Source organism: Thalassophryne amazonica, chromosome 1 (assembly GCF_902500255.1).
Source record: "Thalassophryne amazonica chromosome 1, fThaAma1.1, whole genome shotgun sequence".
Taxonomy (NCBI): domain Eukaryota; kingdom Metazoa; phylum Chordata; class Actinopteri; order Batrachoidiformes; family Batrachoididae; genus Thalassophryne; species Thalassophryne amazonica.
In genome coordinates, this window is record NC_047103.1 from 1,465,675 (window position 1) to 1,485,266 (window position 19,592).

Here is a 19,592-nt window from a genome sequence, read left to right on the forward strand (position 1 = left end):
CTGCGTCAGATTGGTGTCCTGTTCAGGGTGAACCCACCTCACGCCCTATGACTCGGCGTGACCCTTAATTGGAGTAAGCGGGTATAGAAAATGGATCGATGGATGTTACTGAGGAGGGAAAAAAAAAGTAAAGATGCACTGAAACCTGATGTCTGTTGAATATTGTGACCAAAAAACAAACAGAGAAGCAAAAAACAAACAGTCTTTGCCTTGATTGGAGGAGGACGAGTCCTAAGGAGCAGAGAGGGGACACAGTTGATGAGGAGAAAAGATGAAGGATGTTTTGGTTCTGTGGTTGTGTCTCAGGTCAGACGGTGTGTTTGGATGGTCTGGAGCGGTCGTGCTATAAGATTGCATACTTCCATGACGTGTCAAGCCGCATTGCATTCTGGGAGGCGTTTCAGGCCTGTGAGATGGACGGTGGTTCACTGCTCAGCATCGAGAGTCTCACTGAGCAGAAAGACATCGAAAACTTACTGCAGGTGAGAGTCTGACCCAAATCCATGGCAGGCGTCTCTGTCCCCACAACCTTAGATCTTTATTAAACCACAGTTTGTAGATTTGACATATTTAGACAGCAGCAAACTCTTATTACGTCCGCCGAGGACGTAGTAAAATTTATTTATTTGTCTGAACTTTTAGCAGGATTATATCAAATCTACTGCACAGATTTTGACAAAAGTTTCACCACATGTAAATATTAGACCATGGAAGACTCCACTGAATTTTGGAGGTGATCCAGATTCCCCAGTCAGTTTCCGTCAGTCCAGAACCAGCGTCTGGGACGAGGACCCCAAGTGTTGGTTTGTTCAGAAAGTTGCAGCTCAGTGTCAGCAATCTGTTGCTGTAAACGTTGCTGGACATTTGGAGGCTGACCATATTTTGATCACCGAAAACCAGGACACTCAGCCGGCAATGACATACTCAAATGATACTCAAAGTTTACTCAAAGATTCTCAAAGATGAAAAACAATGAAAACCAGAGGATTTTCATGACTTTCTAAAAATCCCAGGATGGCCAGGACAGGACATGAAAACAGGACATGTCCTGGGAAAACAGGGCATTTGGACACCCGGACAGTCGGGTGTTTGTGGTTGTTTGGGGCTGGTGTCCAGGGTGTCGTAGGACTGCGTTTACTTCCTGCTGCTTGAACCTCCTAAGGGATGTGTTACTTTTAAATGTCCCTCCAGTATTATATGTAAAACATCATCAATGGTTTTCAGAGGGGCAGGGTGTGTGTGTGTGTGTGTGTCCGTGTGTCCATTATGTCCAAATATGACAAAGACCACCTGGCAGGACGTCAGAGTTAACGATGAGCATGTTGTGTTCTCAGTGCTGATGCCTCCAGAGGATGATTTCAAACGGGTTCTTTGATGAATTAATCAACGTCTAAACGGTCTTGTGAGGATGCTGCAGGTTTTCTCTCAGCATCTTCAGAAGGAAACGTTGGGTCAGAGGGAGCCAAACGCCAAGGAGCAGAGAGGAAGAGGCTGATGGCCGACAGATATATATGGAGCTCTTTAGTGGATTTAACGGGACTAAAGTGATGATGGTGCAGAAGAGAATCCAGCTAATCACATAAAGTAGCTCCGCCTGCGTGTGAGGCGCTTTCACTCGCTGCAGTAATTCACTGCAGTTCAAAAACCATTATTCAGCTTTAGTCTTCTTATAGAAACGTCACTTCCAAAAACCGTCTTCCTGATGATGTCAGCAGACTCGCTTCAGAATGAGGGTTGGGCTTTTTGGATATTCAGCCCGGGCCACAGCGGTTCAATCATTTCCAGATGTCCCTGAACCAAATACGGGTCTTCCTGAGGACCCTCAAGAACTCACTTCATGCAGATACGTTTGAGGAAACCTACAGATTAACAATTTACATACATCCTAACAGAGCTGCTGGTGTGTGAGTGTGAGCCATAAAATGTAATCCCTCTGCCAGACTATCCAGAGACAGAAACTGGACAACCACACAGCTCCCCACCCCATGTCTGAGGTGGACAGCGGAGCCCCTCACCCCGTGTCCGAGGTGGACAGCGGAGCCCCTCACCCCTGTGTTGAGGTGGACAGCGGAGCCCCTCACCCCCGTGTCTGAGGTGGACAGCGGAGCCCCTCACCCCCGTGTCTGAGGTGGACAGCGGAGCCCTCACCCCGTGTCTGAGGTGGACAGCGGAGCCCCTCACCCCGTGTCTGAGGTGGACAGCGGAGCCCCTCACCCCCATGTCTGATGGTGTTGCCCATTAACTTACATGTCAATAGTTGCAGTATTTTGATGTTGGCAGTTAAATGTCATCATGCAACTAAAATATAAAACCAAGACTACATGGAAAATGATCTGAATCAGAATCCAATTTATTGGCAAGTAAGTTCTCACATACAAGGAATTTGATCTGGTGCTATCGGTGCATAAACAATAAGAACAGGAAAATAAAAAAGTGTTAGAAGTAAGAGAGTCAGATCGGCAATATGATATTCACTGTTAAATAAATATAAATATAACGTAGTGGGATGGGACTGTGCAGAAGCATATGATTGGAGTACAGGCGTACAGTAGCTTTCAGTGTAGGGACGACCAATCTGTACTTTGTGGTGTGGGGGGAGGCAGGGTAAGTGGGGGTCCCTGGCATTATTTATAAGTCTCGCTGCAGACAGAAGCTGTTTTTGTGTCTTGAGGTTTTAGTCCTGATGGACCTCAGCTGTCTGCCAGAGGGGAGGGTGACAAAAAGTGAAGGGTCTGTGGATACTTGGAGAGAGAACAGAGCTGCTGGTGTGTGAGTGTGAGCCATAAAATGTAATCCCTCTGCCAGACTATCCAGAGACAGAACTGGACAACCACACAGCTCCCCACCCCATGTCTGAGGTGGACATCTTCTAATAGTCACAGCACTTACAGGTAACTCCAGACTGTCTTTGATCATCCTGGAGCTGATCAATGGGTGAGCCTTTGCCATTCTGGTTATTCTTCTATCCATTTTGATGGTTGTTTTCTGTTTTCTTCCACGTGTCTCTGGTTTTTTGTCCATTTTAAAGCATTGGAGATCATTGTAGATGAACAGCCTATAATTTTTGCAACTGCGTATAGGTTTTCCCCTCTCCAATCAACTTTTTAATCAGACTATGCTGTTCTTCTGAACAATATCTTGAACGTCCCATTTCCTCAGGCTTTCAAAGACAAAAGCATGTTCAACAGGTGCTGGCTTCATCATTAAATAGGGGACACCTGATTCACACCTGTTTGTTCCACAAAACTGACAAACTCACTGACTGAATGCCACACTACTATTATTGTGAACACCCCTTTTCTACTTTTTTTTACTAATAGCCCAATTTTATAGCCTTAAGAGGGTGCATATCATTAATGCTTGGTCTTGTTGGATTGTGAGAATCTACTGAATCTACTGGTACCTTGTTTCCCAGTGGTTGGCTCACTGCGGTATTGTATCACTTCCTGTTCCGGAGCACAGCGGTGTTTTTCTGTATCTGTTAGCTGTTTAATCTGCGCAGTTAGATTTATCTAGTTATCTAGATTACGATTTGTTTCCCAGTGTAATCTTTACGTGCCTTAACTAAAGCACTCCTTCTGCTGAATCACCTCTAAATTATTTACACATTATTCACTTTGTGTGTTTTTAGGAATCCGCTAGCTTAGCGTAGCTACTAGCTCTTAGCCGGTTTAGCATGGCGGCTTCTCCTGTCTCTCCCGCACTTTTCTGCTCTGGGTGTGAAATGTTTAGTTATTCCTCGGCTCCTTTAGCAGTAACGGTACTTGTAATAAGTGTAGCTTATTCGTAGCTTTGGAGGCCAGGTTGGGCGAATTGGAGACTCGGCCGCACCGTGGAAAATTCTACAGCTAGCAAGGCCCCTGTAGTCGGTGCGGACCAAGGTAGCTTAGCCGCCGTTAGTTACCCCTGGCAGATCCCGAGCAGCGGGAAAGCAGGCTGACTGGGTGACTGTGAGGAGGAAGCGTAGCCCTAAACAGAAGCCCCGTGTACACCACCAACCCGTTCACATCTCTAACCGTTTTTCCCCACTCAACGACACACCCGCGAGGATCAAACTCGGTTATTGGCGACTCTGTTTTGCGAAATGTGAAGTTAGCGACACCAGCAACCATAGTCAATTGTCTTCCGGGGGCCAGAGCAGGCGACATTGAAGGAAATTTGAAACTGCTGGCTAAGGCTAAGCGTAAATTTGGTAAGATTGTAATTCACGTCGGCAGTAAAGACACCCGGTTACGCCAATCGGAGGTCACTAAAATTAACATTAAATCGGTGTGTAACTTTGCAAAAACAATGTCGGACTCTGTAGTTTTCTCTGGGCCCATCCCCAATCAGAGGGGGAGTGACATGTTTAGCCGCATGTTCTCCTTGAATTGCTGGCTGTCTGAGTGGTGTCCAAAAAATGAGGTGGGCTTCATAGATAATTGGCAAAGCTTCTGGGGAAAACCTGGTCTTGTTAGGAGAGACGGCATCCATCCCACTTTGGATGAGCAGCTCTCATTTCTAGAAATCTGGCCAATTTTCTTAACTCCTCCAAACCGTGACTATCCAGGGCTGGGACCAGGAAGCAGAGTTGTAGTCTTACACACCTCTCTGCAGCTTCTCTCCCCTGCCATCCCTCATTACCCCATCCCCGTAGAGACGGTGCCTGCTCCCAGACCACCAATAACCAGCAAAAATCTATTTAAGCATAAAAATTCAAAAAGAAAAAATAATATAGCACCTTCAACTGCACCACAGACTAAAACAGTTAAATGTGGTCTATTAAACATTAGGTCTCTCTCTTCTAAGTCCCTGTTGGTAAATGATATAATAATTGATCAACATATTGATTTATTCTGCCTTACAGAAACCTGGTTACAGCAGGATGAATAGTTAGTTTAAATGAGTCAACACCCCCGAGTCACACTAACTGTCAGAATGCTCGTAGCACGGGCCGGGGTGGAGGATTAGCAGCAATCTTCCATTCCAGCTTATTAATTAATCAAAAACCCAGACAGAGCTTTAATTCATTTGAAAGCTGACTCTTAGTCTTGTCCATCCAAATTGGAAGTCCCAAAAACCAGTTTATTTGTTATTATCTATCGTCCACCTGGTCGTTACTGTGAGTTTCTATAGTGGGCGATTTTAACATCCACACAGATGCTGAGAATGACAGCCTCAACACTGCATTTAATCTATTATTAGACTCTATTGGTTTTGCTCAAAAAGTAAATGAGTCCACCACCACTTTAATCATATCTTAGATCTTGTTATGACTTATGGTGTGGGAAAGTGTAGGAACACGGACCCACAACAGGGGGCGCAAATGAACGGACAATGGAGGAAGTCAAAAACAACACTTACTGTGAATAAGCACAACAAACACAACAGATTACAACAATAGACAAAGAAGTCAATTCACAAAATGTGTCACGTGGGCAGGCTCGAAGATAAGAGACGTCTGTCCAAAGCAGAACCGGAACCACACGATTTCCTCCGCCACCGAACCCGGGAATACTGGAGCTGCCAAGTCCCGAACTCCCAGGTGGCCACTGCCTCCGCGTGTCGGATCTGGTACTGCTGGCGAGGAACGAAAAAACAGTTAAATGTGGGTGCGTTTGCACCCAGCAACCCGTAGGGGGGAAAAACGTCCACCTCTCGTCGGAAGAATGTCTGCTATTTAACGCACAAAAGTAACAAAGTGTTAATGTCAAAAAGACAACACAGTCGGCTGAGTACTGTACCTCTAGGTAGAGCGATATCTCGGCAAAGAGGTGGAGATGTCGTCTTGCTGATATACCACTGCTGATCAGATGATTGGTGACAGCTGTCGTAGGCGATAAGTGACAGCTGTCACCCCGGCTGCTCCTGTGAGGGGCGGCAGCGCCCTCTGGTGCCTGGAGCCCGCACTCCAGAAGGGCGCCCTCTGGTGGTGGTGGGCCAGCAGTACCTCCTCTTCAGCGGCCCACACAACAGGACCCCCCCTCAACGGGCGCCTCTGGCGCCGCAGGCTTGTCCGGGTGGCGGCGGTAGAAATCGGCCAGGAGGGCCGGGTCCAGGATGAAGCTCCTCTTCACCCAGGAGCGTTCTTCGGGTCCGTACCCCTCCCAGTCCACCAAATACTGGAAGCCCCGGCCCATCTACGGACATCCAAGAGCCGGCGCACAGTCCAAGCCGGCCCGCCATCGATGATCCGGGCAGGAGGCGGCGCCGGACCCGGAGCACAGAGGGGTGAGGTGTGATGCGGCTTTATCCGGAACACATGGAAAACAGGATGGATCCGCAGTGAGGCCGGAAGCTGAAGCCTCACTGCGGCTGGACTGATGACCTTAAGATTCTGAAGGGACCGATGTAACGGTCCTGTAGTTTAGGGGAGTCCACTTTCAGGGGAATGTCCTTTGTGGACAACCACACCTCCTGCCCTGGCCGATACGCAGGGGCCAGGGTCCGCCGACGGTCTGCAGGACTTTTGTCCTCGTCCGGGCCTTTAGCAAAGCAGAACGGGCGGCATGCCACACCCGACGGCACTTCCGCAGGTGGGCCTGGACGAGGGCACACCGACCTCTCCCTCAACCACCGGAAACAACGGGGGCTGATACCCAGACACACCTCAAAAGGGGAGAGGCCGGTGGCTGAAGACACTGGCTGTTATGGGCATACTCGATCCAGGCCAAATGGGTACTCCAGGCAGGGTGGCCACGATAGCGGACTCCGGGATGATAGGTTCCGGTGGATCCGACAACTCCGTTTTGACTTTGTCTTCATGCCCGGGACAAGGCATCCGATCTCTGGTTTTGGTCCCAGGGCGGTAGGTGATCGGAAGTCAAAACGGCGAAGAACAGTGACCAGCGGGCTTGCCTGGGGTTCAGCCGCTTGGCGGTCCTGATATACTCCAGGTTCCGGCGGTCAGTGAAAACCGTGCATTGCACGGACGTTCCCTCCAACAGATGTCTCCACTCTTCAAGAGCTCTTTCACCGCAAGCAGTTCTCGATTGCCGACGTCATAGTTCCGTTCAGCCGGGGTCAACCTGCGTGAAAAGTAGGCACACGGGTGAAGTACCTTATCGGTCTCTCCGCTCTGGGACAGCACGGCTCCTATCCCTGAGTCAGAGGCGTCCACTTCAACCATGAACTGGCGGATAGGGTCGGGCTGCACCAAAACTGGCGCAGTAGAGAAACCGTCGTTTCAACTCCTTGAACGCGGCTTCGCACCGATCCAACCAGGTGAAGGGGACTTTTGGAGAGGTCAGGGCTGTCAGGGGGCTAACTACCTGACTGTAGCCCTTAATGAACCTCCTATAGAAATTAGCGAAGCCGAGGAACTGTTGCAGCTTCCTACGGCTTGTGGTTGGGGCCAATCTCTCACCGCCGCAACCTTGGCCGGATCAGGGGCGACGGAGTTAGAGGAGATGATAAACCCCAGGAAGGACAAAGACGTGCGGTGAAACTCGCACTTCTCGCCCTTCACAAACAGTCGGCTCTTAACACAACGCTGCAGGACTGACGTACATGTGGACATGGGTCTCAGGATCCGGAGAAAGGATGAGAATATCGTCCAGATATACGAAGATGAATCGGTGCAGGAAGTCCCGCAAGACGTCGTTAACCAAGGCTTGGAACGTCGGGGGGCGTTGGTGAGGCCGAACGGCATGACCAGGTACTCAAAGTGACCTAATGGGGTGTTAAATGCCGTCTTCTATTCGTCTCCCTTCCGGATCCGAACCAGGTGATACGCATTCTAAGATCCAGCTTAGTAAAGATTTGGCTCCATGCAGGGGGGTGAACACGGAATCTAACAATGGCAACGGGTATCGGTTGCGAACCGTAATCTCATTCAGCCCCCTGTAATCAATACATGGACGGAGTCCGCCATCTTTTGCCCACAAAAAAGAAACCTGCCCCCATCGGGGAGGTGGAGTTCCGGATCAGCCCGGCAGCTAATGAGTCCGGATGTAGGTCTCCATTGATTCGCGCTCAGGTCGTGAGAGGTTGTACAGCCTGCTGGACGGGAACTCAGCGCCTGGAACCAAATCAATGGCACAATCGTACGGACGGTGCGGGGGAAGGGTGAGTGCCAGATCCTTACTGAAGACGTCAGCAAGATCGTGGTACTCAACCGGCACTGCCGTCAGATTGGGAGGGACTTTGACTCCTTAGCCTGTGAACCAGGAGGAACCGAGGATCCTAAAACCCCCGATGGCAGGTTTCGCTCCACTGAACCACCACCCCAGACGGCCAATCAATCCGGGGATTGTGCTTCAACATCCATGGGATGCCCAAAATCACGCGGGAGGTAGAAGGAGTTACAAAAAACTCAATCTCTCCCGGTGGTTTCCAGACACCCCAGAGTTATTGGTTGTGTCTTGTGTGTGGAGTAAAGGGAGGAGGGTGCCATCTAGTGCCCGCACCTGCAACGGCGAAGGAAGCGCCACCAGAGGGAGCCCTACCTCCCTTGCCCATCTGCTGTCTAGCAGATTCCCTTCTGACCCGTGTCACCAGTGCTCGGGCTTGAAGGGTTAAATCCCCGCTCAGGATTGTGATGGGAGTCGTGTGGCAATTTGTGGTGTCTCACTTGAATGTTTGACCCCCCTTAGCCCAGTCTCTAAGGGCGAGTGTTGTCGTTTTGGCCGTTTGGGGCAGTTTCTGTGTGTGCTCAGTTGAGCTGCAGGAAAAACACTCCACGGATCAGCCTCCCATTTTGGCCCTGTGCGTTTCCCTAACAACGTCAGCAGGGGGAGCTGTTGACCCACAAAGCGCGGCTGTGGAGCGTGGGGAGGGCGGCCCCTTTTCGAACCCGGAAGGGAGAGGGGTGGCGCGTATCGGTCACGTCCTTCGCCTCGCTCCGACGGCGTTCCTCCAACCGATTGTCTAAACGTATAACGAGACGATAAGCCCATCTAAATCCCGCGGTTCCTCCTTAGCTACCAGCTGCTCCTTCAGAACCAACGACAGTCGTTTATGAAGGCGGCGCGGAGCGCAACGTATTCCAGCCGGACCTCGCAGCGCGATGCGGAAGTTGACTGCATAAGCGGCTGCACTCTCGCGGTCCCTGTCTCATTGACAGCAGCACGGTTGAAGCGGTCTCTCCTCTGTTAGGGTGATCAAACACTGTTCTGAACTCCCCCACAAACCCAGTGTATGCTGATAAAACCGTGAGTTTGTTCCAGAGCGCCGTAGCCCAGGCGGTGCTTTACCCCGAAGCAGAGCAATCACATAAGCTATTTTACTAGTATCTGACGCGTACATGACGGGACGTTGTGCGAAGACGAGCGAACACTGCATAAGAAAATTCGCGCACGTCTCCACACAACCTCCGTACGGCTCAGGAGGGCTTATGTATGCTTCAGGGGATGGTGGGAGGGGTTGTTGAACCACCACTGGAACGTTTATATCCTGCACAGGGTCGGCAGGAGGACGAGCTGCAGCAGCCCTGAGCGCTTGCCGCCATCTGTGCGGAGAGAGCCTCCACCTGCGGTTCAGGAGGATGTTTTGCTCAGTCATTTGATCCAACCGAGCCATAAAGGCGGTGAGAATGTGCTGCAGCTCACCAATCACGTCTCCTGCAGACGCCTGCGCTCCTGCTTCCCATGGTCGTTCAACAGCCGGGTGACGCCCCTCGGAGTCCATGATGCTGGCCGAGATATCCTGTTGGGAAAGTGTAGGAACACGGACCCACAACAGGGGGCGCAAATGAACGGACAATGGAGGAAGTCAAATAACAACACTTTACTGTGTGAATAAGCACAACAAACACAACAGATTACAACAATAGACAAAGAAGTCAATTCACAAAAGTGTCACGTGGGCAGGCTCGAAGATAAGAGACGTCTGTCCAAAGCAGAGAACCGGAACCACACGATTCCTCCGCCACCGAACCCCGGGAATACTGGAGCCGCCAAGTCCCGAACTCCCAGGTGGCCACTGCCTCCGCGTGTCGGATCTGGTACTGCTGGCGAGGAACAAAAACAGTTAAATGTGGGTGCGTTTGACCCAGCAACCGTTATGGCGGGGGAAAACCACCTCCACCTCTCGTCGGAAGAATGTCTGCTATTTAACGCACAAAAGTAACAAAGTGTTAATGTCAAAAAGACAACACAGTCGGCTGAGTACTGTACCTCCTAGGTAGAGCGATATCTCGGCAAAGAGGTGGAGATGTCGTCTTGCTGATATACCACTGCTGATCAGATGATTGGTGACAGCTGTCGTAGGCGATAAGTGACAGCTGTCACCCCGGCTGCTCCTGTGAGGCGGCGGCGCCCTGGTGCCTGGAGCCCGCATCCAGACAGGGCGCCCTCTGGTGGTGGTGGGCCAGCAGTACCTCCTCTTCAGCGGCCACACAACATATGGTATGGAAATAGAAGAGACTTAACAGTATTCCCTGAAAACTCCCTTCTGTTGATCATTTCTTAATAACATTTACATTTACTCTGATGGACTACCCAGCAGTGGGGAATAAGTTCATTACACTAGAAGTCTTTCAGAAAGCGCTGTAACTAGGTTTAAGGATATGATTCCTTCTTATGTTCTCTAATGCCATATACCAACACAGTGCAGAGTAGCTACCTAAACTCTGTAAGTGAGATAGAGTATATCATCAATAGTTTTACATCCTCATTGAAGACAACTTTGGATGCTGTAGCTCCTCTAAAAAAGAGAGCTTTAAATCAGAAGTGCCGACTCCGTGGTATAACTCACAAACTCGTAGCTTAAAGCAGATAACCCGTAAGTTGGAGAGGAAATGGCGTCTCACTAATTTAGAAGATCTTCACTTAGCCTGGAAAAAGAGTCGTTGCTCTATAAAAAAGCCCTCCGTAAAGCTAGGACATCTTCTACTCATCACTAATTGAAGAAAATAAGAACAACCCCAGGTTTCTTTTCAGCACTGTAGCCAGGCTGACAAAGAGTCAGAGCTCTATTGAGCTGAGTATTCCATTAACTTTAATAGTAATGACTCATGACTTTCTTTGCTAACAAAATTTAACTATTAGAGAAAAAATTACTCATAACCATCCCAAAGACGTATTGTTATCTTTGGCTGCTTTCAGTGATGCCGGTATTGGTTAGATTTTCTCTCCGATTGTTCTGTCTGAGTTATTTTCATTAGTTACTTCATCCAAACCATCAAATGTTTATTAGACCCCATTCCTACCAGGCTGCTCAAGGAAGCCCTACCATTATTTAATGCTTCGATCTTAAATATGATCAATCTATCTTTGTTAGTTGGCTATGTACCACAGGCTTTTAAGGTGGCAGTAATTAAACCATACTTAAAAACCCATCACTTGACCCAGCTATCTTAGCTAATTATAGGCCAATCTCCAACCTTCCTTTTCTCTCAAAAATTCTTGAAAGGGTAGTTGTAAAACAGCTAATGATCATCTGCAGAGGAATGGTCTATTTGAAGAGTTTCAGTCAGGTTTAGAATTCATCATAGTACAGAAACAGCATTAGTGAAGGTTACAAATGATCTTTACTTGTAGTTCCTAGGGTTTGTAAGAGTAGAATGGGAGGCAGAGCCTTCAGCTTTCAGGTCTCTGTGGAACCAGCTCCCAATTCAGATCAGGGAGACAGACACCCTCTCTACTTTTAAGATTAGGCTTAAAACTTTCCTTTTGCTAAAGCTTATAGTTAGGGCTGGATCAGGTGACCTGAACCATCCCTTAGTTATGCTTCTATAGACGTAGACTGCTGGGGGTTCCCATGATGCACTGTTCTTTCTCTTTTGCTCTGTTGCACCACTCTGTTTTAATCATTAGTCATTGATCTTGCTCCCCTCCACAGCATGTCTTTTTCCTGGTTCTCTCCCTCAGCCCCAACCAGTCCCAGCAGAAGACTGCCCTCCTGAGCTGGTTCTGCTGGAGGTTTCTTCCTGTTAAAAGGGAGTTTTTCCTTCCACTGTAGCCAAGTGTTTGCTCACAGGGGGTCGTTTTGACGTTGGGGTTTTATAATTATTGTATGCCTTGCCTTACAATATAAAGCGCTTGGGGCAACTGTTGTTGTGATTTGGCGCTATATAAAAAATTGATTGATTGATTGATGTAACAATAAGAAATACGAGGTCTGTGAGAAAAGTATCAACCTTTTTATTTTTTTCAAAAACTATATGGATTTGAATCATGTGCGCTTGCATCAGACAAGCTTTGTTGTGTGTTGGGGGGTGTGGCTGCATATTTTGGTGTTCTTTTCTTTTCTTTGCTTCAGGTGGCATGGAAACTGATTTGTCTGTGGAGAAGGTGCTGGCTGAAGAGTCCTCACCCTCATCAAACATCATGTGTAGCACTGTGAATGGTGCTCACATGCAACCTTAAGACTTTCAGCTGAAGCAGATAATGGATGCGTTCTGCATTAAGTCATGTGTGATTCAAGCAGAACTGCCGGGAACTCGACCTTGTGATGTTCGTTTGTGAGACGCTGAGGAACGCGCTGGGTTTGACACATCGAGCCGTGAAGCAAGGAAGGGTGAGGACACATGCTGTCAGCACACATTAAAGGTAATTAAGTGTTTGATTAATTGTTGATAGTAACTTGGTGTTTATTACACAGTATACTTGAATTGTGATGAGAATTGTGCAGCTTCTCACTGCTGTGGCGTGCGGATAAGTGACTCCACTGTTGTGAGAAGCTGCTCATTTGCTAAAGTTAAAAAAGATACCGACCTGAATGTGTTGCTGATAGTGTGTGTCTTTTGAAAGATTGTTGTAATGCTGACTTACCTCACCTCTTCTTTGCTTCACAGAGAGTCGGTTTGTCGTGTCCACTGGGGGGTGTTTGGCGGTGGTAGTGAGTCCAGGAGCGCGGGCTTTGATCCTTGCGGGCGCTGGAGAGCGTGCAACAGTCACTCCACCAGAGGGATGCTGTTTTTGTTTTTTTACACCTTATGCACAGTGGGTGTAATAAATATATTGTTTTGGAACCGTTTCTGGTTATTTGTAGCTGGGTTCCATCTGACGCAGGTCCGCTCCTCAACCCGCGTCGACACTAACAAGCTTGAACCTTTGTGCGCATGTGTGAGTTTTTACGCCTGTCAGTTACGTCATTCTGTGGGCAGGCTTTGAGTGAGCACTGGTCCACGCCCTCGTCGGATTTTTATTGTTAGGAATGGCGGAGCGAAACTCAGCCACATGGGGTGTGCAGCCAGTACATTCTGAGTGCCGGTCCCAAGCCCGGATAAATGAGGAGGGTTGCGTCAGGAAGGGCATCCGGCGTAAAACAGTGGGAGAAGAAGAAAACTAGAAGGGTGGAAAGAGAGTGGGGACTTTGAATGTTGGTAGTATGACTGGTAAAGGGAGAGGCTGGCTGATATGATGGAGAGGAGAAAGGTAGACATATTGTGTGTGCAAGAGACCAAGTGGAAGGGAAGTAAGGCAGGAGCATCGGCGGTGGGTACAAGTTGTTGTACCATGGTGAGGACAGGAAGAGAAATGGTGTTGGGGTCATTTTAAAGGAAGAGTATGTTAAAAGTGTGTTGGAGGTTAAGCGAGTGTCTGACAGGGTGATGAGTGTGAAGTTGGAAATTGAAGGGGTGATGATGAATATCATCAGTGCATATGCCCCACAGGTAGGTTGTGAGATGAAGGAGAAAGAAGATTTCTGGAGTGTGTTAGATGAGGTGGTGGAGAGTGTGCCCAAGCATGAAAGAGTGGTGATAGGAGCAGACTTCAATGGGCATGTTGGTGAAGGATCAGAGGTGATGAGGAAGTAATGGGTAGATATGGTATCAAGGATAGGAATGGGGAAGGACAGATGGTAGTTGATTTTGCAAAAAGGATGGAAATGGCGTGTGCTGAATACCTACTTTAAGAAAAGGGAGGAGCACAGGGTAACATATAAGAGTGGAGGTAGGTGCACACAGGTGGACACATTCTTATAGGAGATGCAAGCTAAAAGAAATCACAGACTGTAAGGTGGTAGAGGAGAGAGTGTCACTAGACAGCATAGGATGGTTGTTTGTAGGATGACTTTAGAGGTAAGAAGAAGAAGAGAGTGAGAGCTCAACAAAGGATCAGATGGTGGAAGCTGAAGGAGGAAGACTGTTGTGTGAAATTTAGCGCAGAAGCACTAGTTGGAGGGGAAGCAATTTTGGACAACTGGAAAGTACTGCAGATGTGGTGAGGGAGACAGCTAGGGCAGTACTGGGTGTATGACATCTGGACAGTGGAAGGAAGACAGGGAGACTTGGTGGTGGAATGAAGAGGTCCAGGAAAGCATAAGGAGAAAGAGGTTGGCGAAAAAGTTTTGGGATAGTCGGAGAGATGAAGAAAGTAGACAGGAGTACAAGGTGATGCGGCGTAAGGTGAGAAGAGAAGTGGCAAAAGCAAAGGAAAAGGCATATTGCAAGCTGTACAAGAAGTTGAATAGTAAGGAAGGAGAAAAGGACTTGTACGATTGGCCAGACAAAGGGACAGAGCTGGAAAGGATGTGCTGCAGGTTAGGGTGGTAAAAGATGCATGGTAATGTGCTGACAAGTGAGGAGGGTTGTGCTGAGAAGGTGGAGGGAATATTTTGAAGAGTTGATGAATAAAGAAATGAGCGAGAGAAAAGGCTGGATGATGTGGTGAGAGTAAATCAGGAAGTAAAAGAGATTAGCAAGGAAGAAGTGAGGGCTGCTATGAAGAGCATGAAGAGTGGAAAGGCAGTCGGTCCAATGACATTCCAATGGAGGCATGGAAATGTCTAGGAGAGTGGCAGTAGAGTTATTAACCAGATTGTTGAATAAAATCTTGGAAAGTGAGGGATGCCTGAGGAGGGGAGACGAAGTGTGTGGTTCCTATTTTCAAGAACAAGGGTGATGTGCAGAGCTGCAGTAACTACAGAGGCATAAAGCTGATCAGCCACAGCATGAAGTTATGGGAAAGAGCAGTAGAAGCTAGGCTTAGAAAACAGGTGAAGATCTGTGAGTAGCAATATGGTTTCATGCCGAGAAAGAGCACTACAGATGCAATGTTTGCTCTGAGAATACTGTTGGAAAGTACAGAGAAGGACAGAAAGAGTTACATTGTGTGTTTGTGGACTTAGAAAAAGCTTTGATAGCGTGCCAAGAGAAGAGTTGTGGCATTGTATGAGGAAGTCTGGAGTGGCAGAGAAGTATGTTAGGGTAGTGCAGGACATGTACAAGAATAGTGTGACAGCAGTGAGATGTGCAGTCGGAATGAAGACTCATTCAAGGTGGAGGTGGGATTACACAAGGATCAGCTCTGAGTCCTTTCTTGTTTGCAGTGGTGATGGACAGGTTGACAGATGAGATCAGACAGGAGTCCCCATGGACTATGATGTTTGCAGATGACATTGTGATCTGTAGTGAGAGTAGAGAGCAAGTTGAGTTAGTCTGGAGAAGTGGAGATATGCTTTGGAGAGAAGGGTAATGGAAGTCAGTAGAAGCAAGACTGAGACTGTACATGTGTGTGAATGAGAGGGAGCCCAGTGGAATAGTGCAGTTACAAGGAGTAGAGTGGTGAAAGTAGATGAGTTTAAATATTTGGGGTCAACTGTTCAAAGTAATGGAGAGTGTGGTAGAGAGGTGAAGAAGAGAGTGCAGGCAGGGTGGAGTGGGTGGAGAAGGTGGCAGGAGTGATTTGTGACCGAAGAATATCAGCAAGAGTGAAGGGGAAAGTTTACAAAACAGTAGTGAGACCAGCTATGTTGTATGGTTTAGAGACAGTGGCACTAACAAAAAGACAGGAGGCAGAGCTGGAGGTGGCACAGCTGAAGATGTTGAGATTCTTTGGGAGTGACAAGAATGGACAAGATTAGGAATGAACATATCAGAGGGACAGCTCAGGTGGGACAGTTTGGAGACAAAGTCAGAGAGGCGAGATTGAGATGGTTTGGACATGTGCAGAGGAGGGACCCAGGGTATATAGGGAGAAAGATGCTGAGGATGGAGACCAAAGAGGAGGTTCATGGATGTGCTGAGAGAGGACATGCAGGTGGTTGGTGAGACAGAGGAAGATACAGAGGACAGGGTGAGATGGAAACGATTGATCTGCTGTGGCGACCCCTAACGGGAACAGCCGAAAGACAAAGAAGAAGAAGAAGGAATGGCGGAGCGACTGCCGCTTTGTTCCATGAAAATTTTTTCAGAAACTCTGCCAGACAGCCAGATGGAAAGCATTTGGAAGATTCAGATGGCTTCGGTGAAGATTCTATCGGTATCACATGGATTAAGGACCATTAAAACCGGATTAAAAATGTCCCACGGCGGCAGAGGGCGCACCGCGCCCGAGCGGCCATCGACAGGCTGGAACGAGCAGATCACTTCCAAAATTTAAGGCTCTGTTGATGCAGGACGTCGTGTGACGAGCAGAGAAGTTTCAGAAGAGGTCGGGATCGCACTTTATCGGCACATTCCACTGTTAAAGGAGATTTTGTAATGAAAGACGTGTGGACGGATTCGCGCGTCGCGACGCAGCCGCTCATAACGCCGGACAAACAACACCTCCGGTTGGAAGTGTCACAGGACAAGTTGGAACATGCCCAGCTGTTTAAACAATTTCTCGGATACTCACTCGACTGAAAAGCCACCGAAAGCCGTCTGAATCTTACGAATGGTTTCCAACATGGAGGTGTTGTTTGTCCGCGCCATGAGCGGCTGCGTGTGACGCCGCGAATCCGTCCGCATGTCTTTCATTACAAAATCTCCTTTAACAGTGGAATGTGCCGATAAAGTGCTGATCCCGACTTCTTCTGAAACTTCTCTGCTAGTCACACGACGTCCTGCATCAACCTTAAATTTGGAAGTGATCTGCTTGTTCCAGCCTGTCGATGGCCGCTCGGGCGTGGTGCGCCTCCGCCGCCGTGGGCTGTTTTTAATCCAGTTTTAATGGTCCTTAATCTCGTGTGATACCGATAGAATTTTCACCAAAAGCCACCTGAATCTTCCAAATGAAAAAAGTTTCATGGAATAAAGCGGCAGTCGCTCCGCCATTCCTAAACAATAAAAATCGACGACGGGGGGGTGGACCAGTGCTCACTCAAAGCCTGCCCACAGGCGAATGACGCAAACCGACAGGTGTGAAAAAACTCACGCATGCGCACGAAGGTTCAAGCTTGTCTGATGCAAGCGCACATGATTCAAATCCATATAGTTTTTGAAAAAATAAAAGGTCGGATAGTTTTCTCAAAGACCTTGTATACTCAAAACCTGGATTCATCTTTTTAGTCACATAGCACTTATTCTGAACACTACTGTATGAGATCACAGCCTCTGCATACTCATCCAGACTCTTGGTGGCACTCTTGAACACGTCCCAGTCCATTTATTTCAAACATAAAGATTCTCCACATCTGACAATCAGTTCTACCAGTAACCCAGGAAGCAAGGATTAAGCTCAAGGATTAAATTCAGGACTTTAATCCTGAAATGAGAACATCTATCATAATAATGAAGAATTTTAAAGGTTAGTCTCTGAGTCAAGGTCTTTGGCTGAGGTTCCCCTCAGGGGTCTGCAGGGCCTCACATCCTGTCAGTGTACTCTGAGCAGCAGAAATGTGAATTAGAAGACACAGTTTGAAACACACGTGCACGTTTTTGATTGGTGTTGAGTTAAAGACAATGGTGAAGATTTCAGAGCACTGCTGAAGCACAGGTCTCCTTTCTAGAACTTTCACTGACACAAACATCTCCACATTTTATGGCCCAGTCACACAGCACTTAACGAAGGGCAACAAAGCCCAAACAAAACAAGAAATCTGGACTTTGGTTGTCATCTAAACGATCACCCAGCTTTGTTTCTGCGCTGGCACTTTGTCAGATGTTTAAACTGTTGAAAATTTTATCGAAGGGTAATGAAAACCTCAGTTCGTCAGTATTTTGTTTTACTGTCGTTCTTGCCTTTTTAAAATCATTTGCTTAGTTTTGTAACGTTAGAGTTTAGTTTGACTTTGTTCGACCAGATGAATGTTTTCACACAGTACAGAAGCCGGTTGTGAGAGGCTGCTGCTGTGTTCATGTACCGTCAGAAATTACTGGGCAAACTCAGCCTGTTTGCTTGGATTTTTTGTAATGGGGGGTTCAGCCCCAATGGGCTCAGGCACCTTATATAGGCCAGAATTAATCTTTGTGTGGATACAATTTATTATTTTGCCACAAGCACCTGCTGAATTTGAAACACAAAGTTGTGTAATTTCCGACAGTACTTGAATGCAACGTCAGCAGCTGCTCCTGTGTATACTTATTATTTTTATTAAATATAAACAATAGACTGTAGGAATGGCAATCCAGCCCTTATGTACGTGTGGCAACAGGTAGATGATTCAGATGATTATATAAGAGCTGTTCTGAAGGCAGAATTCATGTTGTGGATCAGCTGCAGCCGGTAGAAATAACCGCACATGGGGAGTCAGTGCGCGTTCACATGGACTGATTTACTGTTCTGATAGTCAGTCATCTTTACACATATTTATTCCCTTTTGATAGTTTTCTGTTATATATCTATCTATCTATATATATCTTATATATATATATATATAGATAGATATAGATATAGATATATATATGGCTTAGTCAGAGTTGTCAAGTAACGAAGTACAAATACTTTTACTGTACTTAAGTACAGTTTTTAGGTATCTATACTTTACTCCATTACTTATTTTTCTGCCTACTTCTGACTTCTACTCATTACATTTCACACAAGTATCTGTACTTTCTATTCCTTACATTTTTAAAACAAACAGCCTCGTTACTCTTGGCTTCAGTTTAATGTTTATATATATATTTCACGTCATGTGCGCCTGTAATCAACTTTTCTGCAGCGCGGCTTTGCTTTGAACCGTGAACCGATCGAAGCAGTGGTTCACAGATTGAAGCAATGCTTCGACCTGTTGCTTCGTTTATTCTTTCTTCTTTCGCTTAATTTTCCCCCGCCTAAAACCCTAAAGAGCATACTTCTGTGAGTATTATTTACCTTTTCTATGTTAAACCGACCTGTTATGGTCTTCTGAAACAGTTGATAGATGTATTTTATAACTTAAAAACGGTGATCGACGCTAACGCTGTAGCATGTCTATGGCATTTTCAGTGTTTAAACACTTAGCATTAAGCAGCTCTCTTCACGTTCGGGTGCATTTGTTTTCAAATTGTAATATTTCTTAAATTTAATTTTGTTTATATATTAATAATCTAATGATTATTATATACAATTTTAGAGAAAGAGGCAAAAAGAACCTGAATAGTAACACAACAGAAAATAATATAAAAGCAACTAACAATGAACATAAATAAATACATACATACAGAACTAAATAAGTGTTTCCTGTGAACACCTAGTGACTCTCACACCTCCACTTCATCCGTGTCTTATTTAATGACAGTTTGTTTCAGTCAAAGCATATTTTCAGTTTGTTAATTTCTTCAGTGATTTCCTCCAGAACTATCTGACAAACTAGAAAACTGCTGCATCCTAGTAAGAGCAGAATGCTACTGGAATGAATCTGAATAAGGAAAGTTGTGGGGTTTTTTTTTCCTTCACTAAATGGATGCTGCACTCACTCCAGTTTATTGTCTGGAATAGTCCCAGATTGCATTTCAGAGCTTCTAGAATTGAAACATTTTCGTGCAGGTGGTGTTGGGGGGTAATTTTAACTGCTCCAGCTGTGGCTCCAGGCGCGTTTAATTT

General features: G+C 46.9%; 1 protein-coding gene across 1 annotated transcript in view; it reads left to right on the forward strand.

Annotated features, from left to right (window-relative positions):
• Positions 1-2,093, forward strand: part of LOC117518801 (chondrolectin-like) — a 29,212-nt gene extending 27,119 nt beyond the window's left edge. Inside the window, exons 2-3 of the mRNA XM_034180038.1 lie at positions 307-482; positions 1,941-2,093. Of these exons, the coding sequence (XP_034035929.1) occupies positions 307-482; positions 1,941-2,093 (329 nt within the window). The remainder of the gene's footprint in view (positions 1-306; positions 483-1,940) is intronic.
• Positions 2,094-19,592: the final 17,499 nt, after the last annotated feature.